This window comes from Mrakia frigida (assembly GCF_051309035.1).
Source record: "Mrakia frigida strain ATCC 22029 unplaced genomic scaffold BDY24scaffold_4, whole genome shotgun sequence".
Lineage (NCBI taxonomy): Eukaryota > Fungi > Basidiomycota > Tremellomycetes > Cystofilobasidiales > Mrakiaceae > Mrakia > Mrakia frigida.
Window position 1 is genome coordinate 1,058,092 of NW_027481277.1, and position 19,832 is coordinate 1,077,923.

A 19,832-nucleotide genomic window follows, 5' to 3' on the forward strand; every position below is an offset into this window, starting at 1 on the left:
AAAAGCCCTCCTTCCTTCTCCTCTCCTCCTCCAACGTTCACCTCCTCGAAACCGCCATGTTTGCACTCAGAGTTCGGATATGCTCTACATCACTACCTAAAGGGCTTCTGGTAGCTCGTCCCTATGCGTCGAAACCTAGTACGTTCTCGAAAAAGAGGGAGGAAGGAGAAAAGGAAGGAGGTCGACGTCCTCCCTCCTTCGACCTTCGCTGCTCTCGAGGCAACATGCTGACAGCTCCCTCTCTTCTTTCTGGCCCTTTCAGTACCTCCTCCGACCACCATCGAAGGCGTCACCCATCCCGCAGACTCGTGGACGAACCTCTCCCCAACCGTCGTCTCCAAACTAGGACTCAACCTCCATCTCTCCCCCGACCATCCTCTCGGAATCATTCGCTCCCTCATCGAGTCCCATTTCGACACCTTCACTCCCTCCATCCCTCCTTCAGCAGTCGTTACTGTCCGTCAAAACTTCGACGAGCTCGGATTCCCAGCAGATCATCCAGGACGAGCACCCAGCGACTCGTACTACGTCAATCGAGACACCGTCCTTCGAACGCACACCTCGGCTCACGAGATCGAGAACTTCCACAGAGGACTCGAGAGGTGGTTGCTGAGTGCAGACGTCTACCGAAGAGACGAGATCGATTCCTCCCACTACCCAGCTTTCCACCAGATGGAGGGAGCTTCCGTTTGGACGCCAGCCAACATCTCCTCCCTCCCTTCCCTCAACGACGCCCTCCGTCAAAAGATCGCCGCCGCCTCCTCTCCCTTGATCGTCGACGACCCTACCCATCCTCCCTGCCCAACTACCAATCCTTCCCAACCCGAACACGATCCAGAAACCCTCAACTTCATGATCGATAACCTCAAGCTCTCCCTCAACTCCCTCCTCCTCACCCTCTTCCGAACCCACACCGATCAACAAGGCGAGCCTCTCCAGATCAAGTGGACCCAAACGACGTTCCCTTGGACGGCTCCTAGCTACGAGGTGGAGGTTCTCTTCGGCGGGAAGTGGTTGGAGGTGCTGGGATGTGGAGTCGTGAAGCAGGACACGCTTCAGAGATCAGGTTCGTTTTCGACGCGTCTTCTTTCCTCCTCCCCAGTTTCGTTCGCTCCCGAGGGAGATTCCTACCTTCGTAGGCCTTCGCTTATCTGACCTGCGTTTTCTTTCTTTTCTCCCAGGTGTCCCCGAGAAGATGGGTTGGGCGTTTGGACTCGGTCTCGAACGACTCGCCATGATCCTCTTCTCCATCCCCGACATCCGCCTCTTCTGGTCGCAGGATCCTCGGTTCACCAGCCAGTTCTCGGCAGAGAAAGGGATCGTCACCTTCAAGCCTTACTCCAAGCACCCCGAGTGCAAGAAGGACGTCTCCTTCTGGCTTCCTCAAGGAGTCGACGCCGTCGAATGGCACGAGAACGACTTTTGCGACGCGGTGAGGGACGTTGCTGGAGATCTGGTGGAGACTGTTGCGAAGGTGAGTTTATCTGCGTCTTGCAAACTGAGAGGTAGCTCTGCTATCTAGCTCTACGCAGGATGGCAGGAAGCTGACCGTCCCTTCGTCTTTTTCAGTTCGACGAGTTCACTCACCCGAAGACGGGAAGACGGTCGCTCGCCTACAGCATCAACTACCGTTCGATGGACAGGTGAGATCTTCTCTTCATCCTATGCTTCGTTCGAGGGTCCTTATTCTGACCTTCTTCTCTCGCTGTTCTTTCCAGGGTGTTGACCAACGTCGAGACGAACGCGCTCCACCTTCAAGTGACGGATCTCTTGACGAGCAAGTTTGGAGTTGAGATACGATGAGGTCTCTTCTTTAGATTGTATCTTCTCGGAGAGCTTGAAAACCTTCCAAAGACATCTCGAGGAGCTCAGTGACCCGATTAAACTAAATTTGAGAGGAAAACGCGCTGAACTCGAACTCATCCAATCTCCTCCTTCACTTTCTCCTCCTTCCTTTCTTTCCTCAAGATGGACTCTTCCGACGGCAAATCTCCTCCCAAAGGACCTCGATCCTTCATCGCTGCTCAAGAAAGGATGCAGAGTCTCACCGACCCCTCTGGACCTCTTTCTCTTCCCCTTCCCTCCAAACCAGCTGCTGCTGCTCCTCCTTCCTCCTCCCTCTCCCTCCCCTCCCCAAATCACGCCAGGTCGTCCTCCACTCCAGGAGAGCCCTACCCTCCTATCGCTGAGCGTATGCGAGCTCTCAGAGAAGCAGCAGCATCCGAACCAACTTCACCTCTTCCCTCGCCAGCGCCTCAAGCAGCAGCTCCCATCGTCGTCGAAGCTCCTGCCTCGCCAGCAGTGAAGGAGGAGGATTCAGGAGGAGCCTCTTCTCCTTCCAACGGACGAAACCCAAAGTTCCCACCTCCTCTTGCTCTTCTCCTCCGTCAAGTCAGGAACATCCCTACAACTCCTTCGACCACCGAACCTTCCAGCACCGAGCGAGCTTCTCTTCAATCTTCCTCCTCCTCGTCCCAATCCCTTCCTCCTCCTCCTATTGCCGCCAACGAACAAGCTTCAACCCCTTCGAACCCTACCCAAGAATACGCTTCCGCTTCTCATTCGAGCAGAACTACATCTCCTACACGAGGAGGACAGGACGACAGGGACGATAGGTCGAGGAGATCTACAGACGAGAGAATCGGAGGAGGAGGAGCAGCTTCGACGAGAGACCGAGATCGTGCTGTTTCTGGAGGAGGACCTTCTTCTTCTTCCTCTACTGGAAGAGATAGTAGGAGGGACGATCATGAACGCGGACCACCTCCTTCCGAAGGGGACAGATCTTCCAGAGGTCGGGATCCGAGGGAGGACCCTTCGAGAGGAGGGAGTCGATCCGCTCGTTCGCCTGATTGGAAGCGACGAGACGACGAGGAGAGGAGACGATACCATGAGAGCAGGGGCAGGGATCCAAGGGAGGATAGGGAGAGGGATTCGAGGGATGGGAGAGATCCGAGGGAGAGGGAGAGGAGGAGGGAAGAGTCGCCCCGACGAGGTACCTACGAACGTGAGCTTCCTTCTTTTCTTCTTCCAAGCGTCGTCTCGTTACCGAGACTGATTCTTCATATACCTCGCTCTCTGCTTTAACAGGAGAATCTCACCGAGAACGACGAAGATCCCCATCTCCACCTCCTCCGCCACCTCCTCCCTTCGTCCCCAAGTCGCCTGAAGTCTTCGTTCATCCTTCCCGTCAAGCGTTGGTTCACCCATCTCGTCGACCAGCAGTCGAATATGCCTCTTCAGCAGCTCAGTACAAGCACTCTCCTCCTCCTCAACAAGCTCCGGCGGTCTACAACAGAGGAGACCCGTCTCGTTATTCGCCTCGCCTCGACGCTCGTCGAAACCCTTCGATGCCTCCCTCATACCCTCCTCGATCGTACGCAGACGCTCCCATGATCTATCAACAACCACCTTCTCAACAGCAGCAATACATCGGCTCGTCAGCTCCTTACGATGGACCTACCTCGCAGAAGAGGCCTCGAGATCCGACCTCGGAGTTCGCTCCTCCCGCCTTCCCTCCCTTCCCTCCCTTCCCTCCTGCCCTTCCTACCCAACCTGAGGCCGAGAACGGACAGAGGAGATCTCTCATCAACAGGGATCATCGATATGGTGTCGCGTCAGACGCTGTGGGTGACGAGGTTGGAGCTGGACCTGGAGCGAGAACTCCTGGACTTGGTTTGAACGTTGAACGTGGTGGAGACCCGAGGTTGATGAGTGATGCGGAAGGTGCCGATGCGAAGAGGAGGAAGTTGCTTGATCGGGCTCAGGAGGAAAAGGCAGCACACTTGGCTTCTGTGAGTCTCTGCTCGGATCCTCCTTCTCGTTTCGAGCGTTCTTCTGACTTCGCCGCCGTTCCTTTTCCTCTCAGATCCAACTCTCTTCATCCTACCTTCTACCATCTTCCGACCTACCCGAAACCGACCTCCTGTCTTCCATCAACCTTCCACCTTCAGACGTTGTACGCCAACCATCCTCGAACGGAAACGATCACGTCGCCGGTCCTCCTCCGTCTTCCTCTGGCCCTGGCGGAGGTTCTCTTCTCGCCCGAATCCTTCCTTTGGAGGTCGACGAAGCCCTCGACGATCATCGACGACCATCTACCTACGACACGCATCAGGAGAAGCGACCCTACAACTGGAGGACTCGACCCTGCACCTTCTTCGCCGAGGGCAAACGATGTCCCAACGCCGACGATTGCTCGTTCAGGTTCGTCCTCGTTCCTTCCTCTTCTTGTTTTCGAAACTTCGACTGACTAGGTATCCTACTCTCTTGCATCTCAGACACGCTCTCCCCGACGCTAACGGCTGCAGATTCTTCCAGGCACACGTTCAAGGCCGACACGACGCTCCTTGTCACAACGGAGATCGATGCGAGAGGAGTCACTCGATGAACGCTCCATGCATCTTCTACCTCTCCGCTGAGGGTTGTGGGAGCAAGAAGTCTTGCAAGTTCAAGTTAGTTCTACTCTCCTCTCGTCTCCACTCGTCGCGTCTCTTGCGCTGTCGCTTTTCTCATCTTCCCCTTCTCTTCTCTCGTCCTGTCTCTCTCGCTGACTGTTTCTCGTCTCTTCCTTCTCTTCTTCTCTCTCAGACATGCCTACTACGTTCATCCTCCACCGGACGAGGCTCGTCAGCCTCAAGCCAGCGAGGTTCGTCGAGGACGAGACCGAGGACGAGATCGAGAACGAGAACGAGATCCGGATCCTCGAAGTACTTCCAGACTCGAGAGCTATCGACGAGGACCAGCACCCGAAGAGGAGGTTCAAGACCGACGATTCGCTCCTCTCATCGAAGTTCTCTCCGACGGACGATCCGAGCTCTGCTCCAAGGCAGCAATACAAGTCCTCGCCATCGATCGGAATGCGTACAAGAAGGCTGGAGTCGCCACGTGGAGTCAGTTCTTGGGATTAGGTGTGTCCTCTTTCGGTTCTCTCGAGATACCTCTCTCTCGTACGTTTTCGTCGCTGATCTTTCTCGTCTTTCGCATCCCTCACAGCACAACAGTCGGGAGTCGTCGATTTGGGACGAGGAGACGTTCCTGGAAGAGAATGGGTCAAGCTCACTCCTTCAAGAGGAGCCAAGAAGGGAGCGAGATCACCTTCGAGGACTGGATCGATCGGAGGAGGACCCTCAACGCGAGACCGACGAGACAGCCATTCGTCGTCTTCGAGGATGGAAGTCGACGAATCTGGATTCACTTTCGACGATTTAATCTCGGAGCTCGGACTTCCTCCTCCCACTGAGGATCGTGCCACCTCCACCGCTCGACGAACCAACCCTCCTCCTTCTTCCTCGACGAACGGATTCGACTCATCCCCTACCAAGGCCTCCTCCTTCCTGCCACCACCGCCTCTTCCCCCTGCACTTCCCTCTACCGTACCACCACCAGCAGCATCTACCTCATCTTCCCTCCCTCCTTCTTCCTCAGACGAAGAAAACGCCAGCCTTCGACGACAGCTCGCAAGCTTGAAGGAGACGCTTCAGTTCGCTCAGGAGGATCTCGAGCTCGAGAAGAGGAAGGCGAAGAGGGAGGAGACGAGAGCGGAGGAGGCTGAGCAGCGAGCGAAGTTGATGGAGGAGAGGTGGAAGGCTGCCAGGGCTTTGAACGGTTGAGGAGCGACGCGTCGAGAGGAGGGAGAGGTGGTCGAGCGTGGAGGGGAGAGGGAGACACGCTGTTCGATTTGCTTTCGGTCGGAGTTTTGCCGGTTTTATGATCTATTTTGTCTACCTGCTTCCCTGCTTGATTGTCATTTGACCATCGCTGGCCGCTTTTGCTTCCTTTTGGTAGTAGAAAATGAGAAAACAGCAGCGTCGACGTCGGAGTTGGCCCTCCCCTCGATCGAGGGCGGCGAGAGTTTCGAGACGCGGTTTCGTAGAGGTCAAAGGCGGAGGAAAAAGAAGGGAAGGACGTCACCGACGAGGTGGTCGAAGTATGATTTTTTTCCCCCCCTCGGACCGACCTCAAGAAGGCCTGGGCTCTTTTCTCATCGAGAGAGGGAAGAGGGGGAGAAAGAGCCAGCTCGTCGGGCTGAGGATGGACCCCTTTCTCTCCGTTTCCTGACCTCTGCCAGCAATTTTTCTCACGGGATTTCGAAGTGCGAACGATCGATTTAGCTTGAGGTCTACGATTCAGATATTTTATGGCTCGGCTTGCTAGACAAATTTGTCCCCACTGATCGTTATCGTTTTTTTTTTCAGGGAGAGGCCGAATGACGTTCGCCGTTCTCTCCTTCCACCAAACCAGCTCCTCCCATCCCTCTCTTTCTCTTCTCCTTCTCCCTTCTCCCCTTCTCCTCCCTCTCAGCATGGTTCCCGAACCACCCTCCTCTCCTCCTCCTCTAGCAACGAAACGCAAACCTTCGTTCGCTCTTGGAGGGTTCCCTCCTTCCACGCCTCTCGCCATGGACCAGCCTGATCCCTTCTCGTTTCGCCAACCTGAACCTGAAACTCCGTACTCGAATCCCTGGCAGAAACTGTTTGCTCAATCGGGAGCTCCTACTCCTTCCGTCCTCCCACCGGACTCTCCCTTTGCTCCCGCCAACGCTGTAGGATTCGGAGGAGGAGGAGGACGAGGACGACGAGGAAGTCTCGGTCATCCTGGGGTCGCTTCGACCTTCTCCAACCTCACCATCGGATCGCCAGCGAGAGCTTCAGCACCAACAGAGGAACTGGGACATCCTGTAGAACTCATGGGTCCTCCAATTTCTTTCGCTCCGAAGCTACCAACCGGAGCAGGTCAAGCTCTTTGGCCACCGGGCTCGTCGTCCTCCCTTCCTCTCCCTCCTCCACCCACCAACCTCACTCACCCGACCCTCTCAAAGGACGCAAACGGTCGATTGCTAGGAGGCGCCCTCGGAGGATCAGGACGTAGAGCTTCCCAGTGAGTTCATTCGCCTCTTGAGAGAAGGAGAACAAAGAGAGCGAGCTCTTGAGACGATTTCGGGTGCTGACCGACGAACGACCTTTCTTTCCTTCCTCGCCTTTCCTTCCATAGACCCCTCCCTTCGACCTCTCGAATCAAACCCATCTTCCCAACCCAGATCCCAGTCCCTATTCCTTCCACATGGCTCATCCTCGACCTCCGAACCCACCACCTCTTCACTCAATCTCGAATCCCTTCAGCCCTCCCAATCACCATCCCTTCCACCCTCCTTCGTCGTCCCAACTTCACCCTCGCCAAAGTCCTCCCCATGCTCGCCTCAGATCACGATCGAGAACGACTTCAGCAGTTCAGGGTCGGACTTGAAACGGTCTCGACCATCCTCGTTTACGATCAGGACGGGCTCACGTCACAGGAGGGAGGAGTCCTTCAAGGGCTGCTCAACAAGTTCGAGAAGGAGGGATTCGCTGGAGAGCTCTGCTTGATTCGAGGAGGGTTCTTGGCGGTGCAGAGAGCTGGGATCCAGGGACAGATGGAGACGTGTTCGATAGCTCCTGAGGGAGATTCGACGAGTAGAGCTGTGAACGGACGAGACCTACCTGTGAGTCGGTTCTCCCTCCGTCTCCTTTCCTCTCGAACGTCATGAAACGACGATCGTGTTTTCTTTTCGTTCTGCTTTGTTTTCAACGTCCATCGTTGGGTGACCTTTTCCTTCCTGCTGTTTATCTTCTCGTCCAGATCGAGGCCTTCCAGCAGGGATCCGTCAACGCCTTCGGTCGTCAGACTGGTACCGACGTGAAGATGGGGTCACGCAGTGAGTTTTCGTCTTTCTCTTCTCTTTGCGTTTCGCTTCAGCTTGAACTGACAGTCGGTTACTCTAACTCTGCTCTTTCGCAGGTGCTACCTCTGGATCCATCACCGCTACCGCCAACCCAGGCTTCTCGACTCGAACCAACAACGGAGGTCCCACCTCCCAAACCACTCCAGCTACTCAAACCCAAGCAGCCAATCCCTTCTTCGACAACATCCGTCAGAACGCCGAACTAGCTCAAGGAATCACCGAACGAATCCCTCTCGACCTTCCTACCTCCACCGTCGAACGAGCGAAAGATCTCCCTGGATGGCTGAGAGAACTCGTCATGGCTTCGCCCGAGGAAGCGTCCGAGATCCTCGCCATGCAGTTCTACAAGATCGAGTTGGGAGAGCAGAGGAGGCTACAAGGGATCATGGATCATCACACGAGGAATCCTGGGGATGCGATCATGGAGAGTGGGAGCGACAGCGATGGGATGAAGAGAGGTGGGACGACGCCTGGGGCTGCTGGAGCTGGAGGAGGATTGGAGAAGAGGAGCGAGGGCGGTGGAGATTACTTCCCTTACAGTATCACGGCTGGCTTGGAGAAGGGAGGGAAGAATAGGTGAGTTCTCTTGTTTGACGCGTCTCTGATCGTCTTCGATGAACTGACGCTTCGAACTCTCCCCTTCGTTTGAACTCTAGATTCAAGAACATCTGGCCTTTCGACCACGGTACGCTCGACTCTTCCCTTGCTTAACACCGTCTCTCATTTGCTGACGAGCTCCTCTACCCTTGTCTTCGAACAGCCCGAGTCCGACTCAACGAGCCTTGCGTCGACGATGGATCCGATTACATCAACGCGTCCTTCATTCAACCTCGATCGACCAACAAACGGTACATCGCCACTCAGGGACCTCTTCCTTCGACGTATCGAGACTTCTGGACTCTCTGTTGGGAACAGAACGTTCGAGTGATCGTCATGTGAGTGGAGACGCGTCGAACTTTTCCTCGTCCTCGTCCACCTCGTTCTGACTCACTTGCTTCCCGTTCTGCAGGTTGACCAAGCAGCACGAGGGAGGCCAAGTCAAGTGCGGAGACTACTGGAGCGATCAGACCTACGGAGCGATGAAGCTCCATCCCATCGGAGTCGAGGGAGGAGTCGACGAGGCCCACGTCCCAGAAGGAGGAGGATTCTTCTTCGCCGCCCCGAAACCAGCAGCTGCTCCCATCCCTGGAGCTCGAGCCACCATCAAACGCTCCTTCCATCTCACCCACGCCGACTACCCAGACGAACCTCCTCGACTCATCACTCAAATTCAGTACATCTCCTGGCCCGACTTTGACATCCCCGAGCAGCCTTCGGATCTCCTTCACCTCATCCGAGACGTCAACGAGTGCCACGATTCAGCCGTCGCCGAAGCTCACGTCATCGGAGCTAAGGAACCCGGCCCCGTCGTCGTTCACTGCTCGGCGGGAGTTGGAAGGACAGGAAGCTACGTGATCGTCGACGCCGTCCTCGACGCGATCAAGAGGGAGATGCTCTCGAAGAGGGAGGTCTTGTCCAAGAGGAGCTTCGATCGTCGAGCAACAGGAGGAATTGGAGACGAAGCCTCGCAAAAACCTCCGAAACGGATCCACACCCCTCCCGTCTTCGGATCAGAGGTCGTCGCGTCGCCCAACCCTCTGGCTTCGACTCAAGGATCCTCTTCCCCTCCCTTCGACGAGTTCCCCGGACTCGCTCCTCGTACCGCTTCCGGTGGGGAATCCATCAGCAGTACCTCGTCCGCAGGATCGTTCCCTACCCAAGCCAGCCTTTTCCCTCCGCCCTCTGGTCTCAACGGAGGAGGATCCCTCTCCCCCGAGACCACCGACCTCACTCCTCCTCCCTTCTTCTCCTCCTCACCCATCTCCTCCTTCGCCCAACCCTCCTTCAACTTCAACTCCATCAATATCAACGAACGATCCCGCACACCTTCCTTCTCCTCGGCAGGTCCAACCTCGCTCGCAACCTCAGCAGCTCCCTCTCTCTCGACGTCGGTCGCCTCGTCGTCCCGGGCCTACTCGAGAGAGAGTTCTCCCCAGGGACCGGACAGCCATCGACACGCTCCTTCGACGGAGGACGGGTTCGCAGCTCCGAGGAGGCAGCACCATGGAGGGAAGGACTCGTTGCCCGTCTCTGCGCCGACGCCGTTGGGAGAGATGAGCGAGCCGATCCGAGCGATCTTGGAGGACATGAGGCAGCAGAGGATGAGTCTTTGTCAGACGTTGAGGCAGTACGTGTTTGCTTATCGGGGTAAGTCCTTCTTTTCTGTCTTTTGCTGCCGTCGATGCAGCGATGAAGAGGAGAATCGGTCTGACCTTCTCTTCCTTCCCTTCCCGTTCGTTTTCGCAGTGGTCATCCAAGGAATCCTCGACATGGTAGATGAGGATAGAGGTAGAGACCCTTACGACTCCCACGACGACCACAAGAAGCGACAAGGTGAGTTTCCTTCCTTGCTTCTAATATGAAAAACGCGTCGCTGACTCTTCCCTCTTCCTTCCCTTCTTTCTCCCAGCCTCCCCGACCGACCTTCAATCTACCCTCTCCAAACGACCCTCTATCAAACTCCCAAAGTCTCGCCCTAGACGGCCCTCCAAATCCGCCGCCGTCGCTCCTCACTCCCACCCTCTCGTCAACGTCTCCTCTTCTTCCTCCGTCTCTTCCCCCGAGCTCCTCGAAACCATCCCTGCTTCCGCCATTAGCGAGGTCGGACCCGAGATCCCTCATCCCGGGCTCGCTCATCATTCGAGCTCTGGGTGACGACCAGCTGTACCGTAGAGGAGGGCGGTGGGTCGGTTGGCGGGATTCGTCGACAGTCGGGTTCTCAAGTTTTACTCCTTCTCTTTTTTTGACTCTCGTTCTTCGTTTGTTCTGATCTCTTTCTCTGTATCTCTGCATACGTCGCTTACAACCCTTGCATACTGTATCAATGGCCTGAAATAACACCTTCTCTTCTGCCTCTCCTCAGCCTTTCCGACGTTCGAGAAAGAGTAGAGCTCAACGGCGACCTCCTTCCCTTCTCTTCGATAGATCTTCAAGACGGATGTGCGGCATAGCCTTCTGTCTCTCCCTTCGATCTGAGAATTCGGAAGAAGCAAACCTTCCCGAAGAGTGGGAGGGTCTCGTAGCAGCCAACGCGGCGAGAGGTGAGCTGATCGAGCTCAGCTTTCCTTCCTTCCTCCCTCCCTTCCCCTTCACTCCCGCTCACCTCCCGTTCTTCAAACCCTACAGGTCTCGACTCCCATCGCACCCATACACACTCCATCCCTTTACCCTCTCGACAATCGCTCACCTTCTTCTCCTCCGTCCTCCACTTGCGAGGTCCTTCGACGTTCGTTCAGCCCGTCGTTTCAGAGCCATCAGGGGACGTCTTCTGCTGGAACGGGCAGGTCTTTGAAGGTTTTGAAAATCTCGAGGGGGGGAGTGATACGCTTGCTGTGTGGAAGAAGCTCCAGCTCACTGGTGGAAGGAAGGAGGAGGTGAGGAAGGTGTTCGGAGAAGTTGAAGGGCCGTAAGTTGAGCTCGACTGTTTCTTTCCTTCCCTCCTCTGAGCTGATTGTGCTTGCTCTTCTTTCGTGCAGATGGGCTATGATCTATTTCCACGTAAGACCCTGAGCGCTTTCTATTCGACGCAACAAAAGCTCACGACTTTCTTGTCCCTTCTGCCAGGCCTCAACTCGAACCCTCTTCGTTTCGCGAGACCCTCTCGGACGACGCTCTCTTCTCGTTTCTCGTCCAACGAGAACGAGACCGAGGCTTGTGTTTGCTAGTGTGGCCACAAAGGAAACTCAGGGATGGGAATGGGAGGAGATTGGGTGCGAAGGGATGCTGAAGATCGACCTGGATCAGTTTGTGAGTGGAGGTCTTCTCTCCTCTTTGTGCGAGGGCTGATCTCGTTTCGTTCGTTTTCAGATGCTCGACGGTTCCGCCTCGATCAGCGACCTCTCTCGAAATGGAGAATCCTCTTCGTCTCGCTTGCCCTTCGTGAGCTTATTCGTTCCTCCCGAGTCTAGGTCTTAGAGCTGATGATTCCCTCTTCTCGACAGACCTCGATCTCGCCGGTCAACACTAGCCTTCCCTCTTCGTCTTTTTCGATACCTTTACCCGATCCAACCACTTTTCCAGACGGGGATTCCATCCTAGCCTCGGCTTCCGACGAGATGATCGCAGCTTTGAGCGAGAGTGTGCGACGGAGAGTGGACAACATTCCTGCTCGTTCGAGGTCAGTCCTCTTCTCGTTTTTGTCTTCTTTTCTCGTTTACGCTGATCCAAACTTTCTTCCTCCTGCAGCTCTGCGGAAGCTCGCCTCGGTATCCTCTTCTCAGGAGGAATCGACTGCACCGTCATCGCTCTTCTTTCGGATCGGTTCGTCCTCCGTTTCGACGCGTCTCCTCTCTCCGCTCTCTCCCCTTTCGCTGACTGTTTCTTCTGCTTCAAACTCAGCTTCATTCCACCCTCCGAACCCATAGACCTCCTCAACGTCGGCTTCGAAAACCCTCGCTCCCTCCAAAACATCCTCCAACTTCAACGACAGCAGGCGAACTCTAAGGGGAAAGGGAAAGCGAGAGGTCCTCCTGAGGGCGGAGACGTAGTTTTCGTTGCGGTGGAGGAGGAGTCTGAGGAAGCGAGGAGACAGAGAGTCTATGGCGTACCGGATCGACTGACTGGTCTGGAAGCTGTTGAGGAACTGTGCGTCGTTCTTTTGATCCGTTCGTTCGTCCAGAACTCGACCTCTGATGCTTGCCTCCTTTTTGCGGCTCGACCCAAACAGGCGACGACTGAGACCGAATCGGATCTGGAACTTTGTCGAGGTGGATGTGCCCTATGAGGTGAGCTCACTTTCTCGCTCTTCGAAGTTTCTGGGAAACCGAGCTGACTGTTTCGATGCTTCGACGCGTCTTCTCAAAGGAATGCGTTCGCTTAACGCCTCACGTCCTGAGCTTGATGTTTCCTTCGGAGACTATCATGGATCTCGTGAGTCTATCACTACCTTCGTCCCTGAGTGGTGGCCTCGCTGACCTTTGACGTTTTCGGCAGAGTCTCGCCCTCGCCCTCTTCTTCGCCTCTCGAGGAATCGGTTCTCTTCCCTCTTCTTCCGACCCTCACATTCGGACACCCTATACCAGCAAGGCCAAGGTGCTCCTAAGTGGTTTGGGAGCAGACGAGTGAGTCTCCGTCCCAAGTCTCGTTGCATTCGCTTTCTAACGTTTCCGTTTTTTTCCACTCGCTCTTAGACAACTCGGAGGATACGCTCGGCATCGACGAGCCTACGAGACTGCTGGATGGGAAGGGGCTATTCAAGAGGTGCGTCTACATACCCTTCGTCCCCTTTGAACCCTGCCGACCTGACTGCTCTCCGTTCAGATCCAACTCGACCTCACCCGCATTCCAACCCGCAACCTAGGTCGGGACGACCGAATCATTTCCTCCCACTCGAAGGAATCCCGCTACCCTTTCCTCTCCCTCTCCTTCATCGACCACCTCTCTTGTTTACCGATCGAACAGAAGATGGACTTCCGATACAGCGAACCTCGGGAAGGAGGAGTTGCGATCGGGGACAAGCTGTTGCTGAGAATCGCGGCTGGGAGGTTGGGTTTGAAGGAGACGAGAGGGAGGAAGAAACGAGCTATGCAGTTCGGTGCGAGGAGTGCGAAGATGGAGGTTGAGGGCGGAGATCACAGAGGTGGAGGTGGGGAGAAGAACAATGGGAGAAAGGGGATGGGGAAGGAGAAGGTTGGAGGACGAGGAGAAGTAGACGCGTTGAAGTCAACGAATGAGCACGAATGCGCATGATAGGTTTGTAGGATAGCTTCATAGGCAGCTGGGAAAATAAACAGCTGACGAGAACGATGAACAAGTTGGGACGGAGGAGGGAGAGAGAAAGGGGAGGGCGCGTCGTCGTCCACTTCTGGTCTAGCCTTCTCTCGATGAGTGGGTTTGTTGAACTTTTGGCGGCTCCAGCCTTTGTTGCTGAGGCTATGACGAGTACGATGATGAGACTTTTCAGGGACGCGGCGGACCCATTGTGCTACGACGTCCCTTTTCTCGGTTGTCCGATTTCCGCTTCCTGGTCCTGTTCGATTACAAAAGAAAACCAAGTAGACACGACTTCAATTCAATTCCCTTCTCTAGTAGTTTACTCTCCTGGACGTGTTAGATTTTGCTGCGTCGGAGTTGGAGTCTGGACTGACGACCAGCCATCTCTGAAATTCACGGCGCGTCGTGCTCTTTTTTGCTCTCTCACTCTCCTCCCGAATCTTCGCACTGCATACGCAAGAGCACGCATCGTAGAGCAAAGAACAAACTATCTTCTCACATCTCTAACCAAGTAACCCCTCCCTCCATCTCCACTCCATCCACCTTCCCAACTCCCAACTTCGAAGGAGGGAACACCGAGATCGGGACGTCGCACTCGACCACCTCCGTTCTCATCTCCTTCCACCATCCTCCTCCTGCATCCCTCTTCTCCCTCGTCTCCACCCTCCCACCTCTTCCTTCTACCATTCCTCCTCCAGACGAAGGCAGAACAGGCGCGATCGACGAAGCAGGTTCGAACCCGACGTGTCGAGGATCCAAACTCGGGTTCTTCCAGGAAGGAACGAGATGCGTTGGTCGAACCGCCACTCCTGCCACCGGCATCACTGCTGCTGCTCCATCTCCCCCTCCCTCTCCGGACTTTGATCGATGGTGATGCTGCTTCGGTGGTACTGAGACGAGGAAGCTCAGGCGGATCTTCCACTCGACTCCTCCGGCTTTGATGTCCTCACCCTCTCCTGCTCGAAGGACGAACGAGGGAGCGATGCCTGCTCCTCCTGCCGTTCCGGGTGACGGGATATCGAGCGAGAAGGGGAGACGAGTGGTGTGGAGAGTGAGGGAGGAGTGATGGTCGGCGTGGGTCTTTTTGAGAGGTTTGTTGAGGAGGTTGGGAGAGGCGGAGAGGGTTGCTGGGGATTGGAGGGAGGAGGGGATGATTTCGTGAGTTTGAAGGAGGGCGGAACACTGCAAGAAAAAAGCAAGGTGCGAGAAGAGGACGGGTTTAGTCAGTTGCGAAGTCGAAGAGTGGAAGACAGGGAAGCACGACGACGAACCTTGAGAACTCGACGCGACGTCTCCCCTTGGTTGAAGTTGAGCACGCCGAGCACAGTCTCCCCGAGACGGTAGGCTGACTTGACAAGGGTGAAGACTGCGACGACTTGGCCATCCTTCTCGATATCGTACGAGGCTGAAAAGGAAGAAGGTTCGTCTGGTGAGCTTTCGTCGAGATGGAGACGTTGAGAGGTTTCGATCGACTCACCCTTCTGACTCCCTCTCAGCAAACCTTCCAAAACCTCCTCGCATCCCTCCCCATCTTCGTCAGGTCCTATCCCTCCGCTTAATCCCATCGTTCCTCCGTGAAGCCGAACCGCCAACGAGGGCCTTCGACTGGGTTTCCCTTCCGCTCCGACGAGGAGGACCTCTGGCAGAAGAACAGAATGCGAAAGAGGACTGAGAGCTTGACTCCGAGTGTGCTTGTGGCTCTTGGGGGTTCCGACGTTGGTAGGAGTGTTGGTCGGTGTAGTGGGTGGAGAGGCGGATTCGGGGAGAGGAGGAAGGGGAGGTGGTGCTGGTGGAGGAAGAGTCGAGAGGAGATGGAGAGCGTAGGAGTCAAAGGAAGAGGCAGTAGAGGGAAGAGCTGTAAGAAGTGAGGGGTTCGAGGAGGATCAGAAACGCGTGAGGGAGAAGGAAGAGTCGAGGAAGAAGAAACTGACGCGTCCGATCGTGCTCCTCCTTTTCGAGCTCCTCAGCTGCGACGAGCTTCTTCGCCAGTTGAGGATCGAGTTCTTCCAGCTCAGCTTCTTCCTTCCGTTGAATGATGGGTTGCATCAGGTCGTAGCCTTGCTTCGTGGTCGTAGCTGCGAGAGAAGAAGGAGACAAACGAGGTCAGTGACGAGCTCGGACGAGGTCGAACGAAAAAGGAGCGAGACGAACCATCAACTCCTCCCCAAATCCGAACTGGGATCTTCAAAACCTTGCTCTTCCTCAGAGGTTTGCGAGGGATACCAAAGTCGTCAACTCCTGGGCGGAGGGGAAGAACGGGGTACTCGACTTCGACGCCGATGATCAAAGTGTACGAGATCTTGAGAGCCTTTCCTTGGAAGGTAGGAGGAAGATTCGGTGGAATGGGAAGGCTGTATACGACTGTGAGAAAGAGAAGGGAGCGAAGTGTAAGAACGAGAACAAACTCGTGTTGGGCGACGCGTCGAAGAGATGACTCACAATCCAACGTCTCCTTCCCGTCTTTCCCTCCCAATTCAATCCCAACCCCCATCACACTCTTCAACGTCTCCAAAACAGGCACCTCCCTCACACTCTCTTCCCACTTCCTTCTCCTCTCGCCTTCCAACGAGCTCTCTCCGCCTCGCCCCCAAACGACTCCTCTCGCAATCCCGAACAAACTACTCGTCAAGCTCGGTGCTCTCGAGTGGCGAGGAGGTGGAGGAAGACTGAACCATCCTTGAGACTGAGGTGTCGGAGGGGAAGGGAACGATCCTGTCCCGACGAGGGAAGACTGCAGGAGAGTGTGTCGAAGCGGGAGGAGGGATTCGGGAGGAAGGTACTGAGGGGAGGGAGTGAGGGTTGAGACGAGGTGGACGTAGGACCAAGTGATGATTAGGCCTTGAGGGGAGGTCTCGATAGGAGGTGGTGGTGGTGCGGAAGAGTGGGAGTTGTGGAAGGATTGTGGTCGTCCGAGTCCGATGGAGTTGGCTGGACGAGTTGGGCGAGACGCGAGGGGAGTGGAGGGATCGTCGTACTCTGCTGGCTCTTCACTTGGAAGGTCGAGCTCTTGGGTGTACGAGTCCTCGAGCTTCGATTTGGGAGGGTGAGAGTGACCCGAGTTGATTCCTAGACCGATGGGAGACTCGAGGATAGAGCTGAGTCCGAAATTGGGTCCTGAGGAGGGAGAGCTCGAGCCTGAACGAGGGGATACGATTCGAGGGAAGCCTCCAGACTCGGGTAAGGGCGAGGAGGAGGAAGATGCGAAGGAAGAAGATGGCATGTAGGACGGTTTCCGAGCGTGTGGATGAGAGGCAGGTATCGAGGGAGGGGTGTCGCGTGAGGGAAGAGAGGAGAGGGACGAGGCTGTTGGTCGAGTGGGCGTTCGATTTGGAGAGTCTGCAAAAGACGACGAGGAAGAGTGAGCCAAGACTTTGAGAATTTTGATAGACAAATGTACATACCGATTTCCTCAGGTTTGTTTCCGTGACCGTTGATCAAGGCTTCTCCTCGTAGAGGACTGAACGTTTCGACTCCGTTCGGCATCGCTGAGATTGAGAGCGACCTTCCCAACCCAGGAGGTACAGCCCGACCCTTCCCCTTTCCTTCTTCAACCCCAGGCTCTGCCACTGCCTCAGACTCCCTCCTCTCCCCGAGCATCGGCAGGTCGGATCCTGAGATCGACCGCTGCCTCGAATGCGAGCCGGGTTTCGACCCTCTCCTCCCCAGCAACGCGAGCTTTGGCCTCGGCTGCTTCCCGATCTGACCTCTCCGAGGTGGGATCTCCTGAGATCCATGCTTCTCCAGGCTCATCAACGACGAGTATCCTAGTGGAGGTTGCTGGCCGGGCGACGAAATCGACGTCTCCAGGATCGGACCTGCCGTCTGAGGGACTCGTCCTACTCCGTCCATTCCTCGAACGCTGAGACTTTGAACTGTCCGGTGAGAGGGAGCGAAAGCTCGACCTGGAGTTTCTGAGATAGGTTCTCTGGAGTTCCGGTCTGGCGAGTGAGCTTGGGCGAGGTTGGAGGTTGATCTAGTTTGAGGATGAGGAGGGGGAGGAGTTGGCTCTGTCGAAGGTGGCTCGGGATGGGAGATCCGAAAGGATATTTTGGCTTGAAAGACTTCACCGGCGAAGGTAGAAGGGTGAAGAGGAGTTACTGAGATGTGGAGTTTGGGAGGATCCGGTTGGTGAGCGTGATGAGGATGGAGGTAGGAAGAACCGGAGAGGGAAGCGAACGATGGGAGGGAGGGAATGGAGAAGACCATCTCCGAGAGGTGAAGGTCCTACGAGGAGGAGAGGGAAGCCAGAAGCGACGATTGGACTGTATTCTGTGATGCACGACGAAGAGAGTGGATCAGCAAAAGCACGAGGGAAGAGAGAACGACGAGGCGAGGGAGGAGAAGGAAGGAGGGTCTGAGCTGGCTGGCGTTCGTGCTCCTCCGATCCCTCTGTTCAGTAGTGCGAGGGACTTCCAGTACCTCTCCAAGCTGGAGGGGCACGTGTAGCTCGTTTGGCTGCAATCTCGAGTGAGAAAAGCTGCCTTGGACGTGCCAGCTTGACGAGGAAGGGGAAGAAGCTTCGACCTTCCTGGCGACGATCCATCCGCCCTTCCTTCTGCCCTTCCAGCAATCTCCGAGAGCAGCAAAGCCTCCTACGACACGCATACAGCTCTCCATCTTAGATAAAATAAGACGTGAACTCACAAACAAGTCTCGCGGTGCTTTTGAAGGCGAGAAAGACGACGAGGACGACGTGAGGTGATGGAAGTCCGGAAGGGGACGACGATTGTTTGGAACTCTCCGAGAGTAGATGCCTTGACTTTTTTTGGGGAAATGGAATGGAAGCCAGGTCGATCTGACGGGTATAGGGGAGGATGGGAAACCAAGAAAGAGGTGGTCGTTGATGTGCAGAGTTGTGGTTGGGCAGAAGGGAGGAGTTGGTGAGAGCTCACCTCCTTGACCTGCGCGCTGCTCGTTGGCACGCACGAGCTCGCAGACTTTAGAAAAAAAAAGAGGCACGGGAATCCGAGGAGAAGATAAGAAGAACTGCATCTCCACATCTCCGTGCTCAGAAAGGCTTGCAGGAAGTTTAACGGTCGCGAGGGGAAGGCCGAAGGAAAATCAACGTCAACTTTGTGAGCTCGACGTTTCTTCCCTCTCCCTCCAACCAGCTCCTCGCCCAGACAGACTCGACTCAGACTACTCAAGTCTACCCACGCCTCGTCCTCTACTCTCTCTGCTTTACACAACTCGGAGACCATTGAGCTCACCAGCTGGGCTCTCGCCAAATCGGACGAATCTCGAAGGTCAGCTTCTCCTTTCTCGCGCCTCCTTCCTTCTCTCTTCGAGCTCACTCAAGCACTATAGCTGACCTTTGCGTTCTTCTCGACCCATCTAGATACGACGAAACCTACCCATCCATGGCCTCACCTTCTTCCCTCCACGCTCCTCTCGACCCAACCCCTTCCTCGAGCAAGCAAACCTCCCTCCCTCGCGACCTTCAACCTGCCTCCTCGTCCTCCTCCCCTCGTTCACGGTCATCTACGCCTCTAGAACCGTCACCCCTTTCCAACCTCGACTTCTACAAGATATATCACGCGTCCCATGCTACCAACTCTTCTCACAAACTCCTCGGTCGACCTCCTCCTTCTCTCCCAAAACCTGTCTACCAATCCCAAGACCCCTCCTTCCCTCTCTCCTCCCTCGTCCGTCCGAACTCGAAATGGTCCTCAGAAGACAAGAACCTCTTCTTCGCCGCTCTCTCTCGCCACGGCAAGTCTCGCTCGGATCTCGTCGCAGAGGAACTCCGAGGTCGGAAATCCTTCCTCGAAGTCACGTCCTACCTTCACCTCCTCGAAACCTCGACGAAGGCAGCTTCCGCTCCTGGGTCTGGAATCGGAGGTCAGAAGCGACTGAGGTGGTCGAGAGAGAAGGCTCCTGCAGCTAGAGAAGTCACCAAGCGTTGGCGTCGGTACGAGGACGAGCTGGCGGAGGCGTTGCTGGAGACGGAGGAGGCAGAGGAGGAGGAGGAGAAGGTCAAGAGGAGGCGACTCGCCGTCGAGGAGATCAAGGGGAAGGATGCGAACCAACTCAAACCCAAACCTGGACGGAAGACTCCCAAGGAAGCCAAGCTTCGAACCACTCTGGACAAGAACGAACGAGGATGGACGAGGGAGGACTGGTCCGCTTCGCTCAACCCGGACAAGCTCCTGAACCTCGGACTCGAACTCGTCAACCCTATCCTTACCAGCCAAGTTGAAGCCAAAGACCTTCCAGCACCCCTTCCTCCACCAATCGACGTCCCAGAAAGACTCTCCCGTCCGATGAAGGACCTTCTCGACAAGGAACCGACGTACGAAGAGGT

General features: G+C 55.7%; 6 protein-coding genes across 6 annotated transcripts; 5 read left to right on the top strand and 1 right to left on the bottom strand.

The window, feature by feature from the left end:
• Positions 1–35: 35 nt before the first annotated feature.
• On the top strand, positions 36–1,817 carry MSF1 (phenylalanine--tRNA ligase). Its single transcript, XM_076637654.1, has 5 exons — positions 36–138; positions 263–1,066; positions 1,182–1,474; positions 1,570–1,643; positions 1,719–1,817. The coding sequence occupies exons 1-5, from the start codon at positions 57–59 to the stop codon at positions 1,801–1,803; spliced, it is 1,338 nt and encodes a 445-aa protein (XP_076500111.1). The 5' UTR covers positions 36–56; the 3' UTR covers positions 1,804–1,817.
• A 1,645-nt stretch (positions 1,818–3,462) lies between these two features.
• On the top strand, positions 3,463–4,610 carry BDY24DRAFT_378789 (uncharacterized protein). Its single transcript, XM_076638980.1, has 3 exons — positions 3,463–3,791; positions 3,866–4,203; positions 4,278–4,610. Exons 1-3 carry the CDS (start codon positions 3,715–3,717, stop codon positions 4,385–4,387), a joined length of 525 nt encoding a protein of 174 aa, XP_076500112.1. The 5' UTR covers positions 3,463–3,714; the 3' UTR covers positions 4,388–4,610.
• Positions 4,611–6,237: 1,627 nt separating this feature from the next.
• BDY24DRAFT_378795 (uncharacterized protein) lies at positions 6,238–10,656 on the top strand. Its single transcript, XM_076638981.1, has 9 exons — positions 6,238–6,876; positions 6,991–7,477; positions 7,615–7,690; positions 7,774–8,293; positions 8,374–8,402; positions 8,478–8,652; positions 8,727–9,964; positions 10,064–10,150; positions 10,227–10,656. The coding sequence occupies exons 1-9, from the start codon at positions 6,302–6,304 to the stop codon at positions 10,469–10,471; spliced, it is 3,432 nt and encodes a 1,143-aa protein (XP_076500113.1). The 5' UTR covers positions 6,238–6,301; the 3' UTR covers positions 10,472–10,656.
• Positions 10,657–10,706: 50 nt separating this feature from the next.
• Positions 10,707–13,512, top strand: BDY24DRAFT_378797 (putative asparagine synthase). The gene is made up of 13 exons (XM_076638982.1): positions 10,707–10,857; positions 10,943–11,222; positions 11,293–11,314; positions 11,381–11,563; positions 11,624–11,695; positions 11,758–11,933; positions 12,002–12,076; positions 12,155–12,400; positions 12,483–12,540; positions 12,620–12,685; positions 12,749–12,876; positions 12,946–13,015; positions 13,076–13,512. The coding sequence occupies exons 1-13, from the start codon at positions 10,755–10,757 to the stop codon at positions 13,502–13,504; spliced, it is 1,908 nt and encodes a 635-aa protein (XP_076500114.1). The 5' UTR covers positions 10,707–10,754; the 3' UTR covers positions 13,505–13,512.
• Positions 13,513–14,023: 511 nt separating this feature from the next.
• On the bottom strand, positions 14,024–17,734 carry BDY24DRAFT_412427 (Rgp1-domain-containing protein; the record flags this gene model as incomplete). The annotated part of the gene is made up of 7 exons (XM_076643060.1): positions 14,024–14,710; positions 14,800–14,933; positions 15,006–15,383; positions 15,460–15,603; positions 15,680–15,889; positions 15,968–16,864; positions 16,930–17,734. 7 exons carry the CDS (start codon positions 17,732–17,734, stop codon positions 14,024–14,026), a joined length of 3,255 nt encoding a protein of 1,084 aa, XP_076500115.1.
• A 1,418-nt stretch (positions 17,735–19,152) lies between these two features.
• On the top strand, positions 19,153–19,347 carry RRN5 (Rrn5p; the record flags this gene model as incomplete). The annotated part of the gene is made up of 1 exon (XM_076637064.1): positions 19,153–19,347. A coding segment is annotated over one exon (195 nt), but the record flags the coding sequence as incomplete, so codon positions are not given.
• Positions 19,348–19,832: the final 485 nt, after the last annotated feature.